This window comes from Polyergus mexicanus, unplaced genomic scaffold, assembly GCF_030449975.1.
Source record: "Polyergus mexicanus isolate NDT 795.1 unplaced genomic scaffold, iyPolMexi1.0 SCAF_42, whole genome shotgun sequence".
NCBI classification, from domain to species: Eukaryota; Metazoa; Arthropoda; class Insecta; order Hymenoptera; family Formicidae; genus Polyergus; species Polyergus mexicanus.
In genome coordinates, this window is record NW_027223362.1 from 79890 (window position 1) to 102202 (window position 22313).

The window sequence follows — 22313 nt, forward strand, 5'->3', positions numbered from 1 at the left end:
TAATTTAAATGAATGAATAATCTATTTGATATTGCATTCTCTATTTAAAAAAATTAAGAATCAAGATTCTTAAAATTAATAGTTTTACTACACATATACACAATTGCTAAAATAAGGAACAAAATTTGATCAGTGATTAGGCATGCATTATAGTAATGGAAAAAAATGTTATTAAATATAAGTAAATCAATGATTAAATTATAGTCTAAAGTCTAAAAACAAAAGCCAAATAATATTGGTTATTATTACGGATCAAAACCAAATGTTTTAAGGCTTGCTTAAAGCCAAAGTATCATCGGTGCAACTGGGCCCAAAATGTCTCTTCTCGGCATGCGCTTATACTCGCACGAATTGGCAGTTGTTTTAAAATTAATATCTCTATAATTATTGCAAAAATCGCAGAATAGTACAGAAATTTCCTACTCGATTTATCCGAGTAGAAGTATACCTGTTGTACCATAAGGCCTTGTTAAGGCTCCTGAGTAGTCACCGTGAAACTCCGAGTTGACGGTGGCGACATAGAAATAAAGATACTGCGGTAGGAATAAGAACCCTTTTCAACGACTTATCATATAAGTCAGTGCTGGGATTTACTTGCACATTTTGGTCCGATTTCGTGACTCACGCTTATTGTTCCCCACTCACCGCTCCTGCGTTAGCAACGAGTCTCCAGATACGCGTAACTAAGGAACGCGACGCTTTGTCTCAGGAGCGTCCGTATATAAGAATGCCCAAATATAATAATAAGACAATACTTTTCTATAATTAAAAGTTTTTCTTCAATATTTTATATCAATAAATTATAAAATATTGAAAAAAAACTTTTAATTCTAAGAATTTTCGCGGTGTATTTAGAAAAGTATTGTCTTATTATTATACAATATTTGGGCATTCTTACATATAAACGCTCCTGAGACGAAGCGTCGCGGTCCTTAGTCACACATATCTGGCGACTCGTTTTTAACGCACGAGCGATGAGTGGGGTGCAATAGGCGTGAGCCACAGAATCGGGCCGAAATGTGCAAGTAAATCCCAGCAACACTGATATAAGTGAACTGGGATTTATATGTAACTTTCGGCTGGATTTTTTAGCTCACGCCTACCGCTCTTATCCCTCGCTCCTTAGCAACGCATCACTGCATCGTAAATCGTAACTAAGGAGCGCATCACTTAGTTTCAAGAACGTGCGTATCACAAATGTGATAGCACAATACTTTGATAACCATAAAACATAAATATTTTGAATTGTTATAGAACGTACATATACGTAATTAATAATAGCATAATAATTATTTTTGTTATTAATACAAAATAAAATATTGAATAGAAAATTTTAATGAGAACCTCTACTACTAGAGAACTAGAGTATTGTGCTATTATATTTACGATGCGCACGTTCCTGTGACTAGCAGGGGAGGACGCGACTTTAGGATTACCGAATTGAAAAAGGCTTTTATAGTGTAGTACTCTATTAGAAAAATACTTGAGCAAAGGGATAGAGCGCAATGCTTAGCCATTTCCAAGAAAATGATTTAAACAATATGGCTTTCATATATCTGGCTCCGTTATATCAATTAGCGAAAAGGCGGTGTAGCTCGGGCATTAAGCGCGTGACTATCACGCATCCAACCCGGGTTCAATTCTTGTCCCTGCCACTCTTTTTCTCATTCTTTTTTTATACAATCTAACAACGAATATTTATTCATATAAAATAAAGTTAATTAAATTAAATTTTTTTTAATTTGCACTTTTGGAAGGCAATTTTCTTTTAATTTATTCATGAAACTGAGCATAATTTTTGTTAAACTTACAACCTTATTATTTTATGTTTTCTACTCAATATAAAATAAAGCAAATAAAACGCCACTATTTGAACATAGTTATAATTTAATACAAAATTACAAACAAATGTGTCAAAACTTATTCATTCTTATTATCAGTAACATCAACATTCTCTACAGATCGATTACAATTATTCGGATGATATACTTGTCGTAATTACTTGTTGTAATTTTGTATTAAATTATAATTATGTTCAAAAAGTGGCGTTTTATTTACTTCGTTTTGTATCGGATAGAATGTATAAAATAATAAATTAAAATTGAATAAATTAAATTGAATAAATTAAAAGAAAATTGCCTTCCAAAAGCGCAATTAAAAAAAATTTAATTTAATTAACTTTATTTTACATGAATAAATATTCGTTGCTAGATTGTATAAAAAAGAATGAGAAAAAAAGTGCCAGGGACAAGAATTGAACCCGGATCTGATGCGTGGTAGTCACCCGCTTTAATGCCCGAGCTACGTCGCCTTCTCAATAATCGACCTAACGGAGCTGTATATAAGAAAATATATTATTTAAATATTATTAAAATCAAATTTTTTGGGAAATGGCTGAGCATTGCGCCCTTCCTTTGCTCAAGTATTTTTCTAATAGAGTACTACACTATATAATAGATATATAAAAGATATATACTATATATATGTTACGTGTTAGCTACAAGTTACCAGCGTGTTACCCATATGTCAGAATTTTTATGCAGCGCCTCACGTTGCAAATCGATGAACTATGAGGCGTGAAAAGTGACGTTTTGGCAGCCCAAATTATTCTTGCGTGCCATTTCGTAATTATTCACTTTATGCTAATGCTGTGATGTGTAACATATTTGTGAAACTTATAAAATTGTCCGAAAACTAAGCTTAGGAAGTTAAGTATTATGTAAAAAGAACATTTTCCACTTCTTTCAACAGCTGTCAAACTACATGTTTTCCCGTATGACTAGGCTTACTTTGACACTCATTTTACAGTTATTTATTACTTGTCAAAGGAAAAGCTTAGTTTTCGGACAATTTTACGAGTATACTAAAGCGATGTGTAGTCTTGTTTTTTAAAAATATCTTTTTATTTAAAAATGGCACGCAAGAATTCTCAGCGTGTCATTTCTCGCTTCTGACGTCATCATTTAAATATGGCCGCGGCGACTACTCAGGAGCCTTAAGGTTTCCTTCGGGTCTACCCTAGTAGGTTTGGCATAAGGCATGAACGGACCAAATAAACTTTTTTTTATTGCTAGCTAACGAGATCATTTTGATCGGGATTTAATAAGAACCTTCTCAGGAATGCCTTAATGTGAATATGATAGTTCATTGAGGTATTTCAGATGTTATCTCGCATTCTTTTAAAAAAGATGATGTTTTACCATCAAAAAGAGATATTCAAAACTCTGTAATATTCAATAATGTGAAGGATTGTACGTATTAAAAGATATTACTTTGTTTATGTTTGTTCCGTTTTATTACATTTATGATATATATTATATAAATATACATAAACTTTATCAAAATTATTTGTATTACATTCTCTTGCGTTATATAATTAATAAACTTATATTTCATAATCACCCGATAAGAATCTCGATTAAATAAATTAGATTCCCGATAAGGTCTTCAGATCAATTCCCGATAGGGGCATTGCGTTAAAACGCAAACATTCAGATCCTGATCGGATGTACTCATCAGGATCCGATCACTAATTAAGGCTTGCCTGATCAGTTCTTAATCGAGGCCATATTATTATTTCCACTCGGGTAATCCACATACGTTGATACGGTTATTACCGCGCGTGCACACTCTGCATGTATATGTATAAATAGATCTATCTTTAAACGCGTTATAAGCTTTTAAGTTTTTACATTTTTATGAGTTTTAAATCTTTTTCCTTAAAAATAATTAAAAGACGAGATATTTAATAAATATACAGTATGATGATTTTGAAAAATGTGCAAAGCTATTAAAAGCTTTAAATGCAATAAAATTTGTTACCAAAAATATTATTTAAAGAGTAATTTAATATTTTTAACGCATAAAAGATTTATTGCATATTATTTTGATTTTTTTATAACTGCGCATAAGTTTGAACAAACAATCCATCTCACATTTGAATATAATTTTCAAAATACTATTATATTTTAACTCGCACGTTTTTACTTTGTGATTACGTAACTGCTGAACTTTAATACAATATGTAAAGTGATTTTAATTTAATGTATTTTTTTGTACTGATTTCTGCCTTCTATTTTTTTCCCCGGAAGTGAATCTGTTATATATTGAGTAATTATCACACAGTTCATATCTGATTTTACAGATATTATGGCATATTTTGCCCTGTGCTATAGGTTATCATCGTATTAGCCAGTTCTATAAAGTTCTGTTTTTAAGAGAGTTACTGTTAATTAATAAAGAAAAAAAAATTATTTGGGAATTGAACGTGATGAGTATAAATTTTTCTTATTTTTTTTTCATAAATATATATTTTTTTTTTAATTTTTGAGTAAATTATCTTAAAGATTATTTCTGTATGTAACTAAATCATGTGCATAATATAGTGCGCACAATTTAAGCAAATAAATAAATAAAGTTTATAGTTTTATCGCTCGTCTTCTTGCTTTAAATATTCTAAACATCTGTGCTGTTTTTATTCTGCTAATTTTTTTATTTAAATTTGATTTTCTATATCTTGAAATTCAAAATTTGGCAATCTTTTTTGTCTCTTAATAATAATGCTACACTTTATGTTTTTTAATAATTATTTTTATATAATAATGATACATTTGTATAGTCATAATTTATTTTAGAGAGAGAACCTTTTCTTTATCGGTAAATTCCTAAATAATGATATTGAATTTATGAATAATTAAACCAATCTTGTTATACTACCATTATTAAGTCATTGATTAGAAAAACTTAAAATACTTTTATTTTATATATATTTACTTGGCAGACCATAAGAAATTTAAAACTGTACGACTATTCTCTTTTTCTATACATTTTATGCTAAATTTTCCGTTGTTTTAAAAATAATTTTTAAAATTTCATTTTTTGTCATTCCAAATACATATGTATATATAAGATGTCCCAGATCATTTAGGACAATATTCGTGTACAGTTAGAGTGGACCAAATTGAGTCAAAAACTATTGGAATGCAAAAAGAATCTTTATAATTTAAATTGCAATTTGAATGCGCGGGACCTCTGTATCGCCCGGTCAGATAGCAATGATCGCGTACGCGTGTATCGTTTTGTACGAATGGTTTCTCGCAAATGTCACATTGTGTCGCGCTATAAAAATTTTCCCATTCATCAGATGTTAAATTTACCATGGAGACATTAGCTGATAAAATAATTTTTACACGTTGCGCTAAATTTTTTATTTCTTCGACGAACCATGATATGCAATCGATATCGCGACGGGAATGATACGCAGATAACGAATCATCGTACGAACAATGTACATAATATGCTATGCTAAATACTTTATGATGTTGGTAGTTTCTCTCTTCCTCCGTTTTCTCTAAAACACACTGCAAGTCGGCGTACACGACGAAAGGAAGCCGCTCTTTCCGATTATAGTTGTTGAACGTGAGCCACATGTCCTTATCGCTCGGTAATCGGATAGCGCATTCGTTCATCTCTCGACAGTCTATCGTATGTGACTTGTCGTTCGAGCCAAAGTAGTGCAAACATCTGTAAAAAGAAATAATTTTTTATTTTTGTTCCATTATTTCTACAATATTTTATTAAATATATACGTACCGATCGCAGATATATTTCTTGTGCTCTTTTTTGCTCAATTGCGAGCTCTTGAGTTTGGATAGATTTTTTATCCACGCGAAGTATCCAACGTTGTTGTCTCCAATGTACAACAGGTTGACGGGTTTGTCTCTTTTTAGCTCGCTAAGATGTATCTTTCAGACAATGATCTTTTCCTCGAAGTACGAATTTTTTAATTTAATTCACAGTCACTGGCAACTCAATGTCTTGGAGATTCAGCACTATCGTATAATGAGGATACGAAGATACTCGATAAACATAACTTTCAGCTGGATATAGAGCGGCGACCATAGACCACGCAAAACACGCATTGTCATTAGATTGCACGTTGTCCTCATTATTATCGCCCGTGGTAACTTTATATGACATCCCGCGCAAAGGATTATATTTATTTATATTTACAGTTAAATTGAGTATTCGCGACAATGCCCACCCGCTATCGCATGTACAAAACCTCTAGGTAACGAGTTTTTCAATCCCTCGATTTGTGCAATTCGGGCAATCAGCGATTGTCGAATCCCGATCAATAATCGTGGATGTTTGATTCGACTTTGCTCTTCCAATGATTCGATATATTCGTCGCATCGTTGCTCCCACGCAACGTACTCCTCTATCGAATTCACCCTTGCAAATTGCTCACGCAGATTTCGTTCGGCACTGTCTTCCGCCATATTTTCAAATTTATGCCAAAAAAAGTTTTGCTAACAGAATGCGCTTATTAATAGCTCTTGTCTCGGAACTCTTAGCGAAAATATTGACGATGTGTGCCTCTTTATCTCAATTTTATATTCTATCTTGATGTTTCTTTCCATCATGTGTATCCATCTATATCTTTAATTCGCGGTTTGTCACATATATTTTGACTAATGTCGATTATTGCATTTTTGTTGTCTAGAGATGATGTCAACTTCCAGGTGCATCGCAAAAGTTTTAAATTCTTTGTATATTGGCACAATTTAACCTTGATAATTATTCTTATATTTCACGATTTTGTTTTGAAACGCGCGTTTGAATTCTGGTATCTAAGAGTAATGTCATCGCGAAGCAGCTGCGCACCGGTGTTTGAAAATTTTATAATATGTTGCATTTTTTGTGCATTTGGCTAAAAGTTTAAATTACTTGTATATTGGCACAATTTAACCTTGATAATTATTCTTATATTCGTAGTTTTATCATGTTTTGACACGCGCGTTTGAATACTGATATCTATGGGTAATATCATCGCGAAGCAGCTGTAGATTAGCGCTTGAAAATTTTACATTACATTGCATTTTTGTGCATTTGGTTAAATCTCCACCTGAGAGTGATGTCATCTCGAAGCAACCATACATCGGCGCTCGAATAGAAAAAATATCGTGTCAGCAATAATCCCCACTACTTTGCAATTTTGCAATGCTAATACATATTTTAAATATGTTCAATACGTTCAGTATTGCATCGACCACTTGTGTGAAAGGTTCATATAAAAATGTATCCCACTGAAGGAAGCCGCATGAATTATTACGTTCTGATTCATGATGCTGATGATACTCCACCGTGTAAGAAGAAGAAATGTAACAAGTAAGTTTTAATTAACTTAATGAATTTTATACTTTATAAATATTTTTTTACACCTTTTAAATATTTATATAAATAATATTGTTTTTACTCCTTAGCATTTCATCCGAGCCTCGTCGCGCGGTTCGTATATTCGGAAGACGATACGCCTTAATCCCGACGTCATATAAATATTTGGATATTTGAATAAACGTAGGAGCTGTGTCATGCGGGGAATTGGTTCTTAGTGACAATCGAGGCAATCAAATAATATTGCCTTTTGAAACGTGGAAATCGCTAATGCAGAAACATGCGGACATTGAACGGCTTCTATAATCGACTGAAAACCCTTTGCGGATTTGAGATTTGACATCCGAAGTGATTATAGTGTGTGTGTGTGTGTTGTGTGTGTTGTGTGTGTGTGTGTGTGTGTGTGTGTGTGTGTGTGTGTGTGTGTGTGTGTTGGAATATTGAATATTATAGAAATAGGATTATCCAATAATTCTTTATATATGAAGCCATCATCTCTATTATATTTATTCGATTTTGAAAAATGTATGGATCATATGTTTTACTGGCTATGCGAAAATACGCATATCGTAAATGAAAAATTCAAACAATTTGTAACTATTGTACAACGTAATAATATCGCTAATATATGCGACGCTACAAAAGCGATACATGAAAGTGATATGTTTAACGGCGAATCATTCATAGATTGCGAATTATTGACATGAGCTGTAAATGATATTCTTTACGATGTTTGTAATAAATAAGTTATTTTACTATTTATCTGTGAATATAATTATTTATCCCATCCTTTATGTTTGAATAAAACAGTGTAATAAATATGCACAGTCTGCAAAATGTAGCATGCAAACGCTGTCTCTTTCTCTCCCGAGTGCATGCGAACGCTATTCCTCTCCCACGTGCATGCGATCGCCTCGCACTATCCTTCTCGCACCGCCTTGCAAATGCTCTCTCTCTCTCTCTCTCTCTCTCTCTCTCTCTCTCTCGTCGGCATGGGTTAAGAGACGTGTTAAACGTGCTCCTGTTAAGAAGGAAGATTTCAGTAGGAAATAGTTGTTTCGTTAAGCCGAAATTTGTACCAAGGGTGCAAATAAGGACGGAGTATCAGTGGGAGTGAGGGTGTGAGACAGTAGTAATTTATAGAGTGGAATATTAGAGAGTGAAATAATTAAGTGAAAATAGTTTGTTCTGCTGATTCAGCAGAAGTCACGGTGACTACGCCCTGGCAACGCATACGGTGGTGATGAGTTAAAGCTGTAACCGAGGAAGTCGATAAAGAAGATTAATAATGAGTACTGCATATAGATCGGCAGGGAGCTGCTTTATATGTAGGCAATGTAGAAAGGAGATAAAAACGCAGCTGATAAAATGCCTTCCGTGTGATATGAAATTCCACCCGAGTTGTCACAAATTGCATAAGGTATACAATGCGGATAAGGAAATTGTTAATTGTCCTGGAAGATTTGAAATATTTACTATAAAAGATAGTAGTGGAGGTGAAACTAGTGCGGGGATGACGGAAGATACCCAACAAGGAGGATCTAGCATGGAGAAGAAGTTAGATTGGTTGGTGGATAAAATCAATTTGATTGAACATATAGTGAAAGAGGAAACAGCGAATTTGAGACAGGAGATAGAAGAAATGAAAAAGATGTTAGATTTTAAAAAAACAACGACGAAGGAAATGCAAAAAATAGTGAATGCAAGTGGGGAAAGAGGAGAAATAAAGAAGAGCTATAGTGAAGTTATGAAAGGAAGTCCAACAGAATCAGTATTAGTCATTAAACCAAAAGATAAAGAAGAGAACAAATCAAGTGAAGATACTAAAAAAGACGTTAAAAAAATTGATGTTTCGAAATTAGGAGTAGGAATTACAAAAATGAAAAAAGTAAGAGGAGGAACAATTGTGGTTGGATGTGAAAATAAGGCACAAGCGGACAAACTGAAAGACGAAGTTGTGAAGGACTTGGGACAAAAATATGATGTACAAGCACCAAAAAAGAGGAAACCGAAAGTGAAAATATTTAATATTGATAATGAAGATTGTGAGGATGAACGGATCTTTTGGGAAAAAGTTGAAGAGCAAAACGGAATACAAAAAAACACCATTGACGGGAAGATTATACGGAAAGTGACAAAAGCAAACTTTAAAAAGACAGTGGTAATAGCAGAAGTGAATATAGCAACAAGAGAGAAGCTTTTGCAAATGGAAAAACTAAAAATAGGATGGAACATATGTAAAGTGATAGACTACATAGGGATTATAAGGTGTTATAAGTGTTGCGGTTTTTATCATTTTGCGAAGGACTGTACAAAAAAAGAAGTGTGTGGAAATTGTGCAGATCAGCATGCGACCAAAGATTGTAAAAGTAATTTAATGAAATGTGTAAATTGTGAAGATAAAGCTAAGAACTTTAAAATTAAGAATTTAAAGTCAGATCATTCGGCTTATGATAGTAGTTGTCCATGTTTAAAAAAAGAAATAGAAAAGCAGCAAGAAAAAATACAATATGAGGACATATAGCAATTATCATATGTAAATAAGAGTAGAAGTAAAATAATCTGTTTGAATGCGCAAGGATTTTTAAAGCATAAAGATGAAATAGAAAATGAATTGATAATAAAGTATAAACCTAATGTAATAGGATTTACGGAAACGCATATAACAGAGCAGATAGAGGAACATGAGTTACATATTAATGGATATGTATGTGTGCGATGTGATTCAGAGTCGAGTAGAACAGGCGGAGTGTTGTTATATGTTAAGGAAGGCATAAGATTTGATGTCATTGTGATTGATAGGTGTGAAGGAAATTGGTGGACAGTAATAGTAAAAATTAAAGATAGCAAATATAAAGGTATAATCATGATAGCTTATCATTCACCTAACAGTAAAGATAGTAAGTTTATAAATTTCTTGGAAGAAACAGGTATAAATGTAATGCGGAATGACGATGTTATAATAATGGGTGACTTTAATATAGATATGAGTGTAAATAATTATATTAGAAATAAATTAGCTAGAGTAATGAATTCTCTAGGATTAATACAACTGGTGAAGGAAGCAACAAGAATTGTACGGCATTCAGAAACATTAATTGATCTGGTCTTTAGCAACGTAAAAATGACAGTTGAGATATGGCATGAACCCAAGATAACGGATCACTCTGCAATAGTAGTATATTGGAACTTAGATAAGCAAATAGATGAAAACAAAGTGATTATATATAGAGACTATAAGCGTATGGACAGAGAGAAATTTAAAGAATTGATAAACGCTGGTATGGCTGAGATTGGAGGAGATAATGTTGATACATTAGCAAATTCATTGGTAAAAGAAATTGTTAACTGCATTGATTTAATGGCACCATTGAAGACGATAGTATTAAGACAAAATAGGCAGGGAAAAAGTTGGTTTTGTGAAAACGTAAAATTATTAATAGAGCAAAGGGATGAGGCGTACAAAGCAGCACGTATAAGTAAAAGTGAAGAAGATTGGGAAGTATTTAGAAAGTTGAGGAATAAAACGGTTGATATTTGTAGGAAAGCAAAAGGAGATTACTTAAAAGCACAGCTAGACAATAAAAAAAGGATTCAAAAAGCATGTGGAGGGTGTTAAAGGAAATGATAAAGGGTAAAAAAACGGATAAAAAATATGATGAATTATAAATTGAAAATAGAATAAGTTACAAGGCAGAGGAAATGGCGGATACATTTAACTGTTATTTTGTTAATAGTATTAGGATATTAAGTAGTACAGAGCAAGGGGACGTAGTTATAGAAAATGGTAGATATAGTGATAATGTATGGGAAGTATTTAATAAAATAGAAGAGGAACAATTATATAGAATAGTACGGAAAATGGAGAACAAAGCAGGGACAGAAGAAGGTATAAATGTAGAGGTAATGAAATGTGTAGTTGAAGTAGCAGCTGATAAAATTTGTTATGTTTTTAACGAATCGATGGAAGCAGGAGTGTTTCCAAATGATTGGAAAAAAGCGATTGTAGTTCCAATACCCAAAGTGAGGGGAACGAAAAAAATTGAAGAATTTAGACCTATAAATAAATTGCCAATTTATGAGAAAGTTTTAGAAATAATAGTACAGAAACAACTAATAGAATATTTTGAAATAAATGAGCTGTTTACGGAGTGTCAGTCGGGATTTAGAATCAAGCATTCATGTGAAACGGCGTTGCAATGGGTTTTATCTGATTGGAAAAGATATATAGGAGAAGGAAAAATAATAGGAGTAGTGTTTCTAGACTTAAAAAGAGCTTTTGAAGTAGTTGATAGAAAAATATTGATTAGGAAGTTACAATGGTATGGGATAAGTGGAGTGGTATTAAATTGGTTCAAAAGTTATTTGGAAAAAAGAAGTCAAAGAGTAAAGTTTAATGGGATAGTATCAGACTCTATTAATGTAGAATTAGGAGTACCGCAGGGGTCAGTTTTAGGACCGCTGTTGTTTTTAATATATATCAATGATATTGTGGAAGTAATTAATGATAATTGTGAAATAAGATTGTTTGCTGACGATGCGGTAATATATACGACAGGGTATTCAAGTAGGGAAGTGAATGATAAGTTAAATGAACAAATGGGAAAAATAGATAAATGGGTACAGAGAAATAAATTGTGTGTAAATGTAGAGAAAACAAAAGTTATGTTAGTAAGAGGAGTGAGAAAGAAAGTTAATGAGGAAATTATAAAAATTAAATTAAGAGGTAAAGAATTAGAAATAGTGACAGAGATTAAATACTTAGGAATAATAATTGATAGTAATCTAAATTTTTCAAAGCATGTTGATTATATAAGTAAAAAAGTAGGAGCAAAGTTAGGGGTTATGAGAAAAATAGGTAAGGATATATCAGCATACATGAGATGTATAGTATATAAAGCAATAATTGCCCCGTTATTTGAGTACTGTGGTTCAATTTTGGTAGGGGTTAGTAAAACAAATGTGCAACATTTGCAGAAATTGCAAAATCAGGGTATGAGAATTATTCTTAGGTGCAATAGAAGAGTAAAAATTGTTCATATGTTGGAAGCATTGCACTTTATGTCAATTAAAGAAAGAATTGAATATAATGTTTGTATAATGGTGTACAAAATCATGAGAGGTTTATGTCCGAAATACTTGCAGAATAAAATAGATGTAGTACAACATGCAGTAGGAGTAAGAACTAGGCAAGTAGGAAAAATATATATAAATAGATGTAAGACTAGCGAGGAGCAAAAAATGTTATGGTTTATAGGATTAAGATTATATAATGCATTACCAATTGAAATAAAAAATGAAGAAAAAATTCAAAGTTTTAGGAAAAAGTTAACAAGGTATATTATAGAAAAAGAGAGAGAAGCAAATGTACTGTAAAAATATAATTAATATAATTAAAGTTAAGTTAAGTTAAGTATTAAGTATTTGTATAATGAAGTGTAGCTACTGTAGCTAATAAATTATCATCATTCATTCATTCATTCGCTCTCTCTCTCGCTCTCTCTCTCTCCCTCCCTCCCTCCCTCTCCCTCTCCCCCTCTCTTTCTCCCTCCCTCCCTCTCCCTCCCCCCTCTCTTTCTCCCTCCCTCCCTCCCTCCATCCCTCCCTCCTTTCCCCTCCCCCTCCCCCTCCCCCTCTCCCCTCCCTCCCTCCCTTCCTCCCTCTTCTCTTTCTCTCTCGCCCCTCCCTCCCTCCCACCCTTCCTCTTCTCTCTCTCTCTCTCTCTCTCTCTCTCTATCTCTCTCCCTCCCTCCCTCTCTCTCTCTCCCCCTCCCTCTCTCTCTCTCTCTCGCCCTCCCTCTCTCTTTCTCTCTCTCCCTTCCTCTCTCTCTCTCTCTCTCGCTTCCCCCCCCCCAATGCGAATGCTATCTCTCTCCCACATGCGAACGCCTCGCGCTATTTTTCTCCCACACATTGCGAACGCTTCGCGCTATCTATCTCACACCTACTCTACCATAGTACTATATCTTATAATAGACTAGACATCAGAGAAGTGCGTTACGCGCGCGCTAATATTTAGTTATTTAGCAATTTTCATTTTTTAATTTTTACAAAAAATAAATATACAAATCAATCATGCGATTATCTGATATTTATTAATTATCAATCTTGCAATAATTTTGCATTTGAGAGCTGCCAAAATTTTAATGTTTCTTGTTTTTATTGTTTAGAAAAATGCCGATGACGAAATTTTGCAAAATTTGCAACATTTGAGCGTAAACTCAACCGGATTATTCATTTGCTGGAAAATCAAAAAGATGAACAAAATGAAGTACAGGAGGTTGATCTCTTTCAACTATCGAATTTTCCCCTCACTACGGTGGAGCAAATAGATGCATTTAATAAGAAATTGGAGGATGTTAACGTTCGACGACAATTTGTAAGTATTTTGTTATTTTTAAAATATTTACATAAATATGCATTATGATCGCTGTAAATGAAATATTAAAATTCGAAACTCTATCCATCATAAGCAATTTTATATTTATTATACAATTTTAATTTGATTAATAATTGACTAGAGTTAGTATAATTAATTTCATATAATTTCAAGTAATGTTTTTATTATTTAAAATAATATTATTTTAATTAATTTATAAAAATGTAATTAATTAAAGCTACCGACGCAATTGAAAAAAGAAAGAATGGAGTGAGTTGTGCGATCAAATAATAATATACAGGGTGATTCAAAACAACCTTCTGTCCTTGCAATGTCATATACTTGACACTATTCTAAGACGATTTTTCCTTTGCTAAAATTTTTTCCGAGGCTTAGTTTTTAAATTATAAGCCAAAATAGTTAACGAATTACGGGCCGCGTACGCGAGGCAGGCAGGAGCGGTGCAACTCACCGTCCCATGCTGGTGATTACGTGAGGCGCTCGCTGCAATCAACTATTTGCTACATGCGATGAAGTATATGTGTGAGAGAGAACGTATACGCGTATACACTCACATAAATATTATCTCTCTCTCTCTCTCTCTCACTCACTCACTCACTTACTCACTGACTCTTACCTTGTATGTAGAGATTCGTTGCCCTCATACGACTCAATAAATAATATTTCCGTATGATACGAGTAACTAGCAAACTTTTTTTCACTCACAAATTGTACCACTTATCGAACTTTTACGAATTAATCCACGCATCGATAAACTGAATTTATTAAAAAAAAGATGTTATTATACGTCATTATATTTTTATATTTTATAGTTTCATGTTTTCGAAACTATCGAATTTACAATGTCGGAGGCTTTAGCCGATCACAGGACACATGATAGCGTCCGCGTCGATCACGCGTAATGTGATACATTCAGTCGTTCGGCAGCCGGCAGCCGGCAACGCTAGTACCGACATGACTTGCTTGTTGTCGTCACGCAGTCTCCGCATCGAATAACGCGTTTCTTTCTTCGAGTTATTTTAATAATTAATCGGTAGTAATCGATAGATTGTGATTAGCCGTAGATTGTTATAATCGTTAATAAATTCAATTTATCGATAAAGTGCGTGGATTAATTCGTAAAAGTTCGATAAGTGATACAATTTGTGAGTGAAAAAAAGTTTGTTAGTTACTCGTTGTATATAGAGGAAGTATTACACTTAGGAAGTATTATTTATTGAGTCGTATGAGGGCAACGAATTATTACATAAAAGGTAAGAATCAGTGAGAGAGAGAGAGAGAGAGAGAGAGAGAGAGTGAATGAGAGAGAGAGAGTGCGTGTGTGCGATCAGCTGTTTGCTACACGCGATGGATGTAAAAAAGGAAGATAGAGAGAGAGAGAGAAAGAGAGTGCGTGTGTGCGATTAACTGTTTGCTACATGCGATGGGTGTAAAAGAGAGAGAGAGAGAGAGAGAGAGAGAGAGAGAGAGAGAATGTGTATGTGTGTGTATACGCGTATACGTTCTCTTTCACACATACACTCCATCGCATGTAGCAAACAGTTGATCGCAGCGAGCGCCTCACATAATCACCAGCATCGGACGGTGAGTTGCGCCGCCCCTGCCTGCCTCGCGTACGCGGCCCGTAATTCGTTAACTATTTTGGCTTATAATTTAAAAACTAAGCCTCGGAAAAAATTTTGGCAAAGGAAAAATCGTCTTAGAATAGTGTCAAGTATATGACATTGTAAGGACAGAAGGTTGTTTTGAATCACCCTGTATGTATCATACAATATATAATATGAAATACATTTTGTTACAGATTCAAAGAATGTCACAAGTGGACGGAGAAACCATTGTAAAAAGCATTAATAAATAAAAAATGGGAGTTTCCATTTAAGATTTTAAAGTTGACCTTCATATGACCTTCAAATGATTTTCCAAGGTCAAATCATTGTCACCATCTTATGGCCCCCTTGAAGCCACACAACTTTTGTTTGAAACATTTTTCTCTTCCGGGCTTGGTTTTTGAGATATTCGACTGGATGTATTAAAATGGGCCACCCAGTATATATATATAATTCTATATATTTATATATATATAAAATTATAAAAATATATATATATATAAATAAATAAATAAAATATATAATAAAAAGAAAAAAATAATATAAATACGTAGATATTTATGTAAACAAACATTCTGTATAATTTTCATTTACCAAGCATAACTCTTCTTGGTATTAGGTATAGACTTGATTTTTATTACATTTTTTGTAGCTATTGTCTTGAAGAAAGATAAATCTACGATCACCGAAATCGAAGCATATATGCAGGAATGGTTGCGACGATCTGGCAATAGGATAAGGGTATTACTAAAAAAATAAAAATATTATGGTAATTATTTACTATAACGGACCCAGCTCCAATCACATTGACCTTGATATATGTTGTCAAGGACTTAATCCTGAATAACTTTTTCTTATAACTTAATCGGCGGTCTCTTATAATTTGTTATAGCCCGAACAGGCTATACACGAATTATTAAATATATTATTCTAAATACATATTATTTTATATGATTGCTCAACGTGTAACGCGAATACAGATCATGTTACGAGCGTTGACCGAACAAAGCGCTGACAACGCGAGCCACGCGCTAAGCCCGAGCGACCGTGCAATCATTTCATTGCGAAAACGCGGAAATCAGGGCAAGCGGAAGAAGGACATTGCGAAAATGCAACGTAGAAGTCCTACTTAAAAGCGAAATAAAAAGGAATAAAGAAATTGTGAAAGTGCAAGCAAAGAAGTTCTATTTAGAACTTCTTAACTTGCATTCGGATATTGCCAAAATCAAGCGATACGACACACAGCCTTGTCGCTAAACGACCCCCTCCCGGGTAGCCAAAGGGAGTTAATAAAAAGGCCCACCGCTAACGAACGGCGGGCAGTCTTTACCATTAATATTACGCGGGCAATCTTTATTCCTTTACGCGAGCAATATCTCTAACAACCGCGAGTGTCAAAACGAGTATCAATAATTATTAAAATATTGAATAACCACGCAGTCGGCAAAAATATATACAAAGAAGCGAGAGGCGAGTCTCGAGACCGAAACTCGACTCTAGACACGCGCACGTTAAGATATCCGTTATCGTGATACGCGACGCGAGCGAAAGTGCGGGAACATTGTAATCAAGTCACAAATAAAATAGATATTAATATATTTATTTAACTGAAAAGGTGTCATTTTAAACAAACAACAACAAGTGAAGTTCTCAGGCGGAGCCCGAATTCCCAAATTCCTTCCGGCAAACGATCCCAACTACCGTGCCTCTCCGGAGCCACAACAAATTTTTGAGATATTTAAAGTTTAAGTTGGATTCGAAACGAAAATTTGGTTTAAGTTATACGACGTAATCCACACCAAATTTTTGTTTTAAATAAGAAATAGGTTTGAGTTAGATTATATCTTCCGGAAGTGGAGCCCCCCCGCAGGGGGGGCGGCGGAACCCACTGCATCCATGCATATACTTTACAATGCAAAACGAGGTTCAGCCCAGAATTGTTGTGTGAATGGGAAAGTGTATGCGTGGATGTAGTGGGTTCCGTCCCTCCTGCGGGGAGACTCCACTTCCGGAAGATATAACCTAACCCAAACCTATTTCTAATTTAAAATTAAAATTTGATTTGGGTTAAAAGAGGAGGGGGGGGGGGACGCACTGTATTCATGTATATACTTTACAATGCGAAACAAGGTTTAGTCCAGAATTGTTGTGAGAATGGGAAAGTTTATGTATGAACGTAGTGAGTCCCCCCCCCACTCTATTGTTGTGTTTCGTCCTGTAAACAGAGAATGTGTTGAAATCGATTTTTGAAATAATGGCAACATTGTGTATCCCTTAGATGAAAACAGTACATTTGCAACTGTAGAATAAATAAAATTTTTGATTCCTATGTGTACTGATTTTTTCTAATATTATATTAATTATGTAAAGACCTTGTTTCACATTTAAATCAGGGTTCTGATGCAGATGGACCTCGTTTCTTGCGTGGAAATTACAAACTTATGTAAAAATTAATATTTTATTTTTCAAACTTTATTTGTTAATAACTTTTTAATAAACAATGACCGCCGATTAAGTTATAAGGAAAAGTTACTAAGGATTATGTCCTTGACAACATATATCAAGGTCAACGTGATTGGACCTGGGTCCGTTATAGTAAATAATTACCATTCAAATTGACATTTTCAAAAACTTGATTAATTTAATCTTATTATATTATTTAAATGTATTATATGTAACAATATTATACAATTAAAGTATAATATAATCAAATCGATCAAGTTTTTGAGAAATATCACTATTCTAATGAAAATGTAGTAATAAATATAGCCCAGACAGCACAAAATATCCTCAGGATCATCCTGAATATGTCCAGGACGGTTCAGGACATTTGTAGGATGTTTTAAGATATTATTATAAATATATTTATAAAAGTTTAATATGCATACATAATTATTTTTACTTGTGTCGGCTATTTTATATAATTTAGAAATCTTAAGTATTATAATAGGTATTAATGTCCTATAAATGTCCACTGGATAACCCTTGGATGTCTGTAGGATATATCTGCCCTGTCTATTACATTGGATGTCTTTTGGATTTCCAGAGGACATATACATGTGCAATTAATTGTTAACGTTAATTTCGTTTAATATTAATAATTGAGTTTGATGCGCACATTTTCATATATCCAAAATTTTTATTTATTTAATATTTCATGAAAAATGTTACCGTTCGCAACATTCCAAAAACTTTACAAACAACAGTATTCAACCGCTAGTTCGTTTGTTTACCGCTATGCGACACGCGAACTCGTATTTGAGATTTGGTCATGAGAATTATATAAAGCTTGCAAAGAGCAACTGACAAGAAATTACAAATGTAATTATTTTCTATCAGTTCAATTTCTGATGCAATCCCAACATAGGGAATTCAGATATTGGATTGTTTAGAAAATATTACACAACTCAAACCCGGGAGCCAAACCTAAAATATTCATGTACAGCACGAAAGCCTCAAATATTAAAGAACCGTGAACTATTTTTAATATTAGATTTTTAATATTGGCAGTAAATAACAAAACATAATTTTAATTTATATTTAAATTTTAAAATTTGCTCCTTGAAACATACGAAAAATATCCCTAACATATCCTATAAAAATCCTTTGGATGTTCCACAGGATCTCCCTGGATTCTCCAGAGGTTAATATACGGCTATCATTTACTCTTCCTCAGGACATCCAGAGGAGATCTGAGGATTACAATGGGATATCCTGAGGATATCCTACATGTATGTCCTGGATACCCTTTGGACGTCCTAAGGACATCCTTGTGCTGTCTGGGAGATGACGTCAAATTGTCTAAAAATCGACTTATAGTCGCCATAATATTGGCTAAAAGTCGACTTAACGTCATCATAACATTGATTAAAAGTCGACCTATACTCGCCAATAATAATAGACGGTTAGACGATTTTTAATCGCCATAAAGTAGACTATATAAGTCGACTCACGGTCGACTATAGTCAAGACATTTGTCGCCTGTTAGTCAACTATAAGTTTGCGTTTAATCTAACTTTGAAGTCGACTTTAGACTTCTTCTGCCGACTGACAGTCAACTAACAGTCGACTCTGTGTTGTTTGGGATACAACAACAGTATAACATATGTTCTATTCCATGTTATATTTATGAGTGAGAAATTACAATTAACCAGCAACTTACCGGTAATACTTATGTATATTATTTGCAACATTCCCTTTTATTGATCCTATATAACATTAATATAACAGTGTTTACTGAGATATATTATACTTTGACGTATTAAATTATCGACGACGGTCAGTAATTATAATATAACCTATATAAGAACAATAATTTATCGGCTGCAAGTGCTGCTAACATCATCCCATACAGCATAGAACATTTCAATTACATTGCAGCAATGTTACAATATTGCAAGTTGCAATATTCTAGAGACGGTACAGGAACATGTCACTATAATATTTTATAAGAAATATTACTCTGCAACATTTTATAAATATATAAATATTAAAAATTTATAAATATTAAAAACTAGTATTTATATAGTTGCTAGTTCGTTAGTTTACAGCTATGCGACGAATGATGCGTTATTCATCTCGTATTTGAGTTTTAGTCATGAGAATAAATAAAATTTTAAATTTTACAAATAAAATTATTTATATTTAATTATTTATTTAATTAAATTATTATTTTTGTCATATAATATCTCAGAAACTATAAGAGACCGCCGCGCCGGTTAAGTTATAAGGAAAAGTTACTCAGAGTCGTGTCCTTGACAACATATATCAAGGTCAAAGTCATCGATGAGGTCTAACCTAATATGCATATTTACCAAAATATTAATTATGCATTAATTACATTTATATATAATGTATAAATAAACATAATACATGAATGCGCGTTTACACATAATTACCAGTTGTCGAAAACATGATTCAAAGTCTTAAAATATTCCTTCAATGATTCCATAATCATTTTCCAACAATGTATTTATCATAAATATGTTAATTGATAATGCATTGATTCAATGTAAATTGATCAAATGTAAACATTCGTTCAATTTCGCTAATATAATCTAACTTTGCTCAATATGACACCTATTAAAAAAATCACTTCTCTTCCTTACACCTTTCCACGATACTCTTAATGACCGTTAATAACTTTATCACTTTTCTCCTTGTGTTACACTATTTCTCGATATTTAAGCATATTTAATAAATCAATAAATACAAAAAAATATTTGATCTTTTCTGGTTATATCATTTATTAGAATACATTATAGAAGGAATTATATACCTTTTATGTACATACGTTTATTCAATAAAATGGACTTGTTTTATATTCATATTTGTTTGAGATTAGGCGATGGACCATAAGCGGCTCGGAACTGCCGCGCGACGTGTAGTTGCCGTGCGCGCGAATCGAGACCAACGGCACGTCGACATCACGCGCCTATCATATCATTGCGAGCCGCCGGCCCTGGCGCCCAATCGAGGGCGGCCTTTTCGCGACCAAGCGGAAAGGCACGTAAAACAAACGCCGTCGCCCTTCGCGAAGGATCCGAAGATCAAATCGCGACAAACAAGTCTAACAAAAACGGTCAGCGGAAATACGTAATTTTCGAGAATTTTCCGGATCTTTCGAGAAAGAGACGAGGTAATAAAAGTGAGCCGACGGCCGGGCCCGACGTATTCCACTTAGAGTTATCGACGCGTGTACGCTTTTCGAGTGATAAGAGATTTTAAACCGTTTAGATGAGATAATTTATTTAGCTACCGTTGTGTGTGACTACCGGATTTATTCCGAGACAGACGATCTTTCGCTGTATATCCACCGCGTGCATATCACATCCGTGTGCATTCGCGCGAATCTCGTGTTAATCACGGCGTATACAGGGTGTTCGACCTAGAATCACCGGCATCTGTTGCGCGTTTTACCGATCTGTCGGCCATCACATCTCGCGCGCAAAGTCTTTCGCGGCATCCTCGCTCGCACGTCCGCTCATTATCGCAAACAATATTAAATGACGCTTCGTAATAAAAAAAATTCCTTTCTATTGCTTTCTATATTTTGATATTTATTCACTTACATAATTTATATTATTGTTAATTATACAATTTGTATACAGTATAATATTTATATTAAAATTATATCTATAAAATATCTATACAGTTTAACTTCTGTATTAAAATCGTATCTATAAAAATAAAATTATATCTTGTTAAAATTATATCGTGTTTTAAAACCTTGTTTGTGATATTGCGCGGACGTGCGAGCGAGGATACCGCGAAAGACTTTGTGCGCGGAATGAAACGGCGGACGCGACGGATCGGCAAACGCGAAAGCAGTTAGACGTCGGTGATTCTAGGACAAACACCTTATGTATACGGTAATTAACAGAAAATTCATGCGCATGAATACGGATGCAATCGTAATTTGCACGCGGCGGATAAACAGCAAAAAATCGTCTGTCTCGGAATAACTCCGATAGTCACACGCAACGGCAGTGAAATAAACTATTTCAAGCAACTATGTCGAATTTTAATCACACGAACAGCGTACATACGTCGATAACTCTAAGCGGAATGCGCCGGGTCCGGTCGGCTTACTTTTATACGACCGTCTCCTTCGTGAAGGATCCAGAAGATTCTGACAATGGTTTTAGAATGGATAATACGTCTGGTGGTGGACGTCACGTGGTCGACGTAGTTAGATACACAAGAACAGGTCTGAGAAGCGACAATTCTCGCAGTCCCACATTTTTGGCCGCCAATCGGCAGAGCTGTGCGCATTCCAGTATGATATATAGTTCAGTGGAGTCGCCCATAGCAAATCAACGCAATCTCAAACAAATCTGTTGAATGATTGACAATAAGAGATTGAGCATTAAGGTAAGTTGTGTTTGTGTCCGTTCAAATTCAATATAGTATATATAAGCTTTGTAAAAATATATACTGTTTATATATTTATAATTCCTCCGAAAAAAAATTTCCTTTCTATTAAATAAAACTTTAAAAAAATTACATCCATGTATATACCGTATAATGTAGTAATTTATATTTTTCAGAAAAAATATAAATTTTTACAAAAAGCAGTGATATTCCACTAAAAAAGGCCTGACAAAGGTAAAAGAAATATAAACAATATC

The 22313-nt window shown here is 33.9% G+C and overlaps 1 protein-coding gene across 1 annotated transcript; it reads left to right on the forward strand.

Annotated features, from left to right (window-relative positions):
- The first annotated feature begins 8560 nt into the window (after nucleotides 1–8560).
- Nucleotides 8561–9700, forward strand: LOC138943807 (uncharacterized). Its single transcript, XM_070314746.1, has one exon. It carries the CDS (start codon nucleotides 8561–8563, stop codon nucleotides 9698–9700), a length of 1140 nt encoding a protein of 379 aa, XP_070170847.1.
- Nucleotides 9701–22313: the final 12613 nt, after the last annotated feature.

Excerpts from the sequence above, each read along its gene's own strand:
- LOC138943807 (XM_070314746.1), top strand. The coding sequence starts at position 8,561 with ATGAAATTCCACCCGAGTTGTCACAAATTGCATAAGGTATACAATGCG.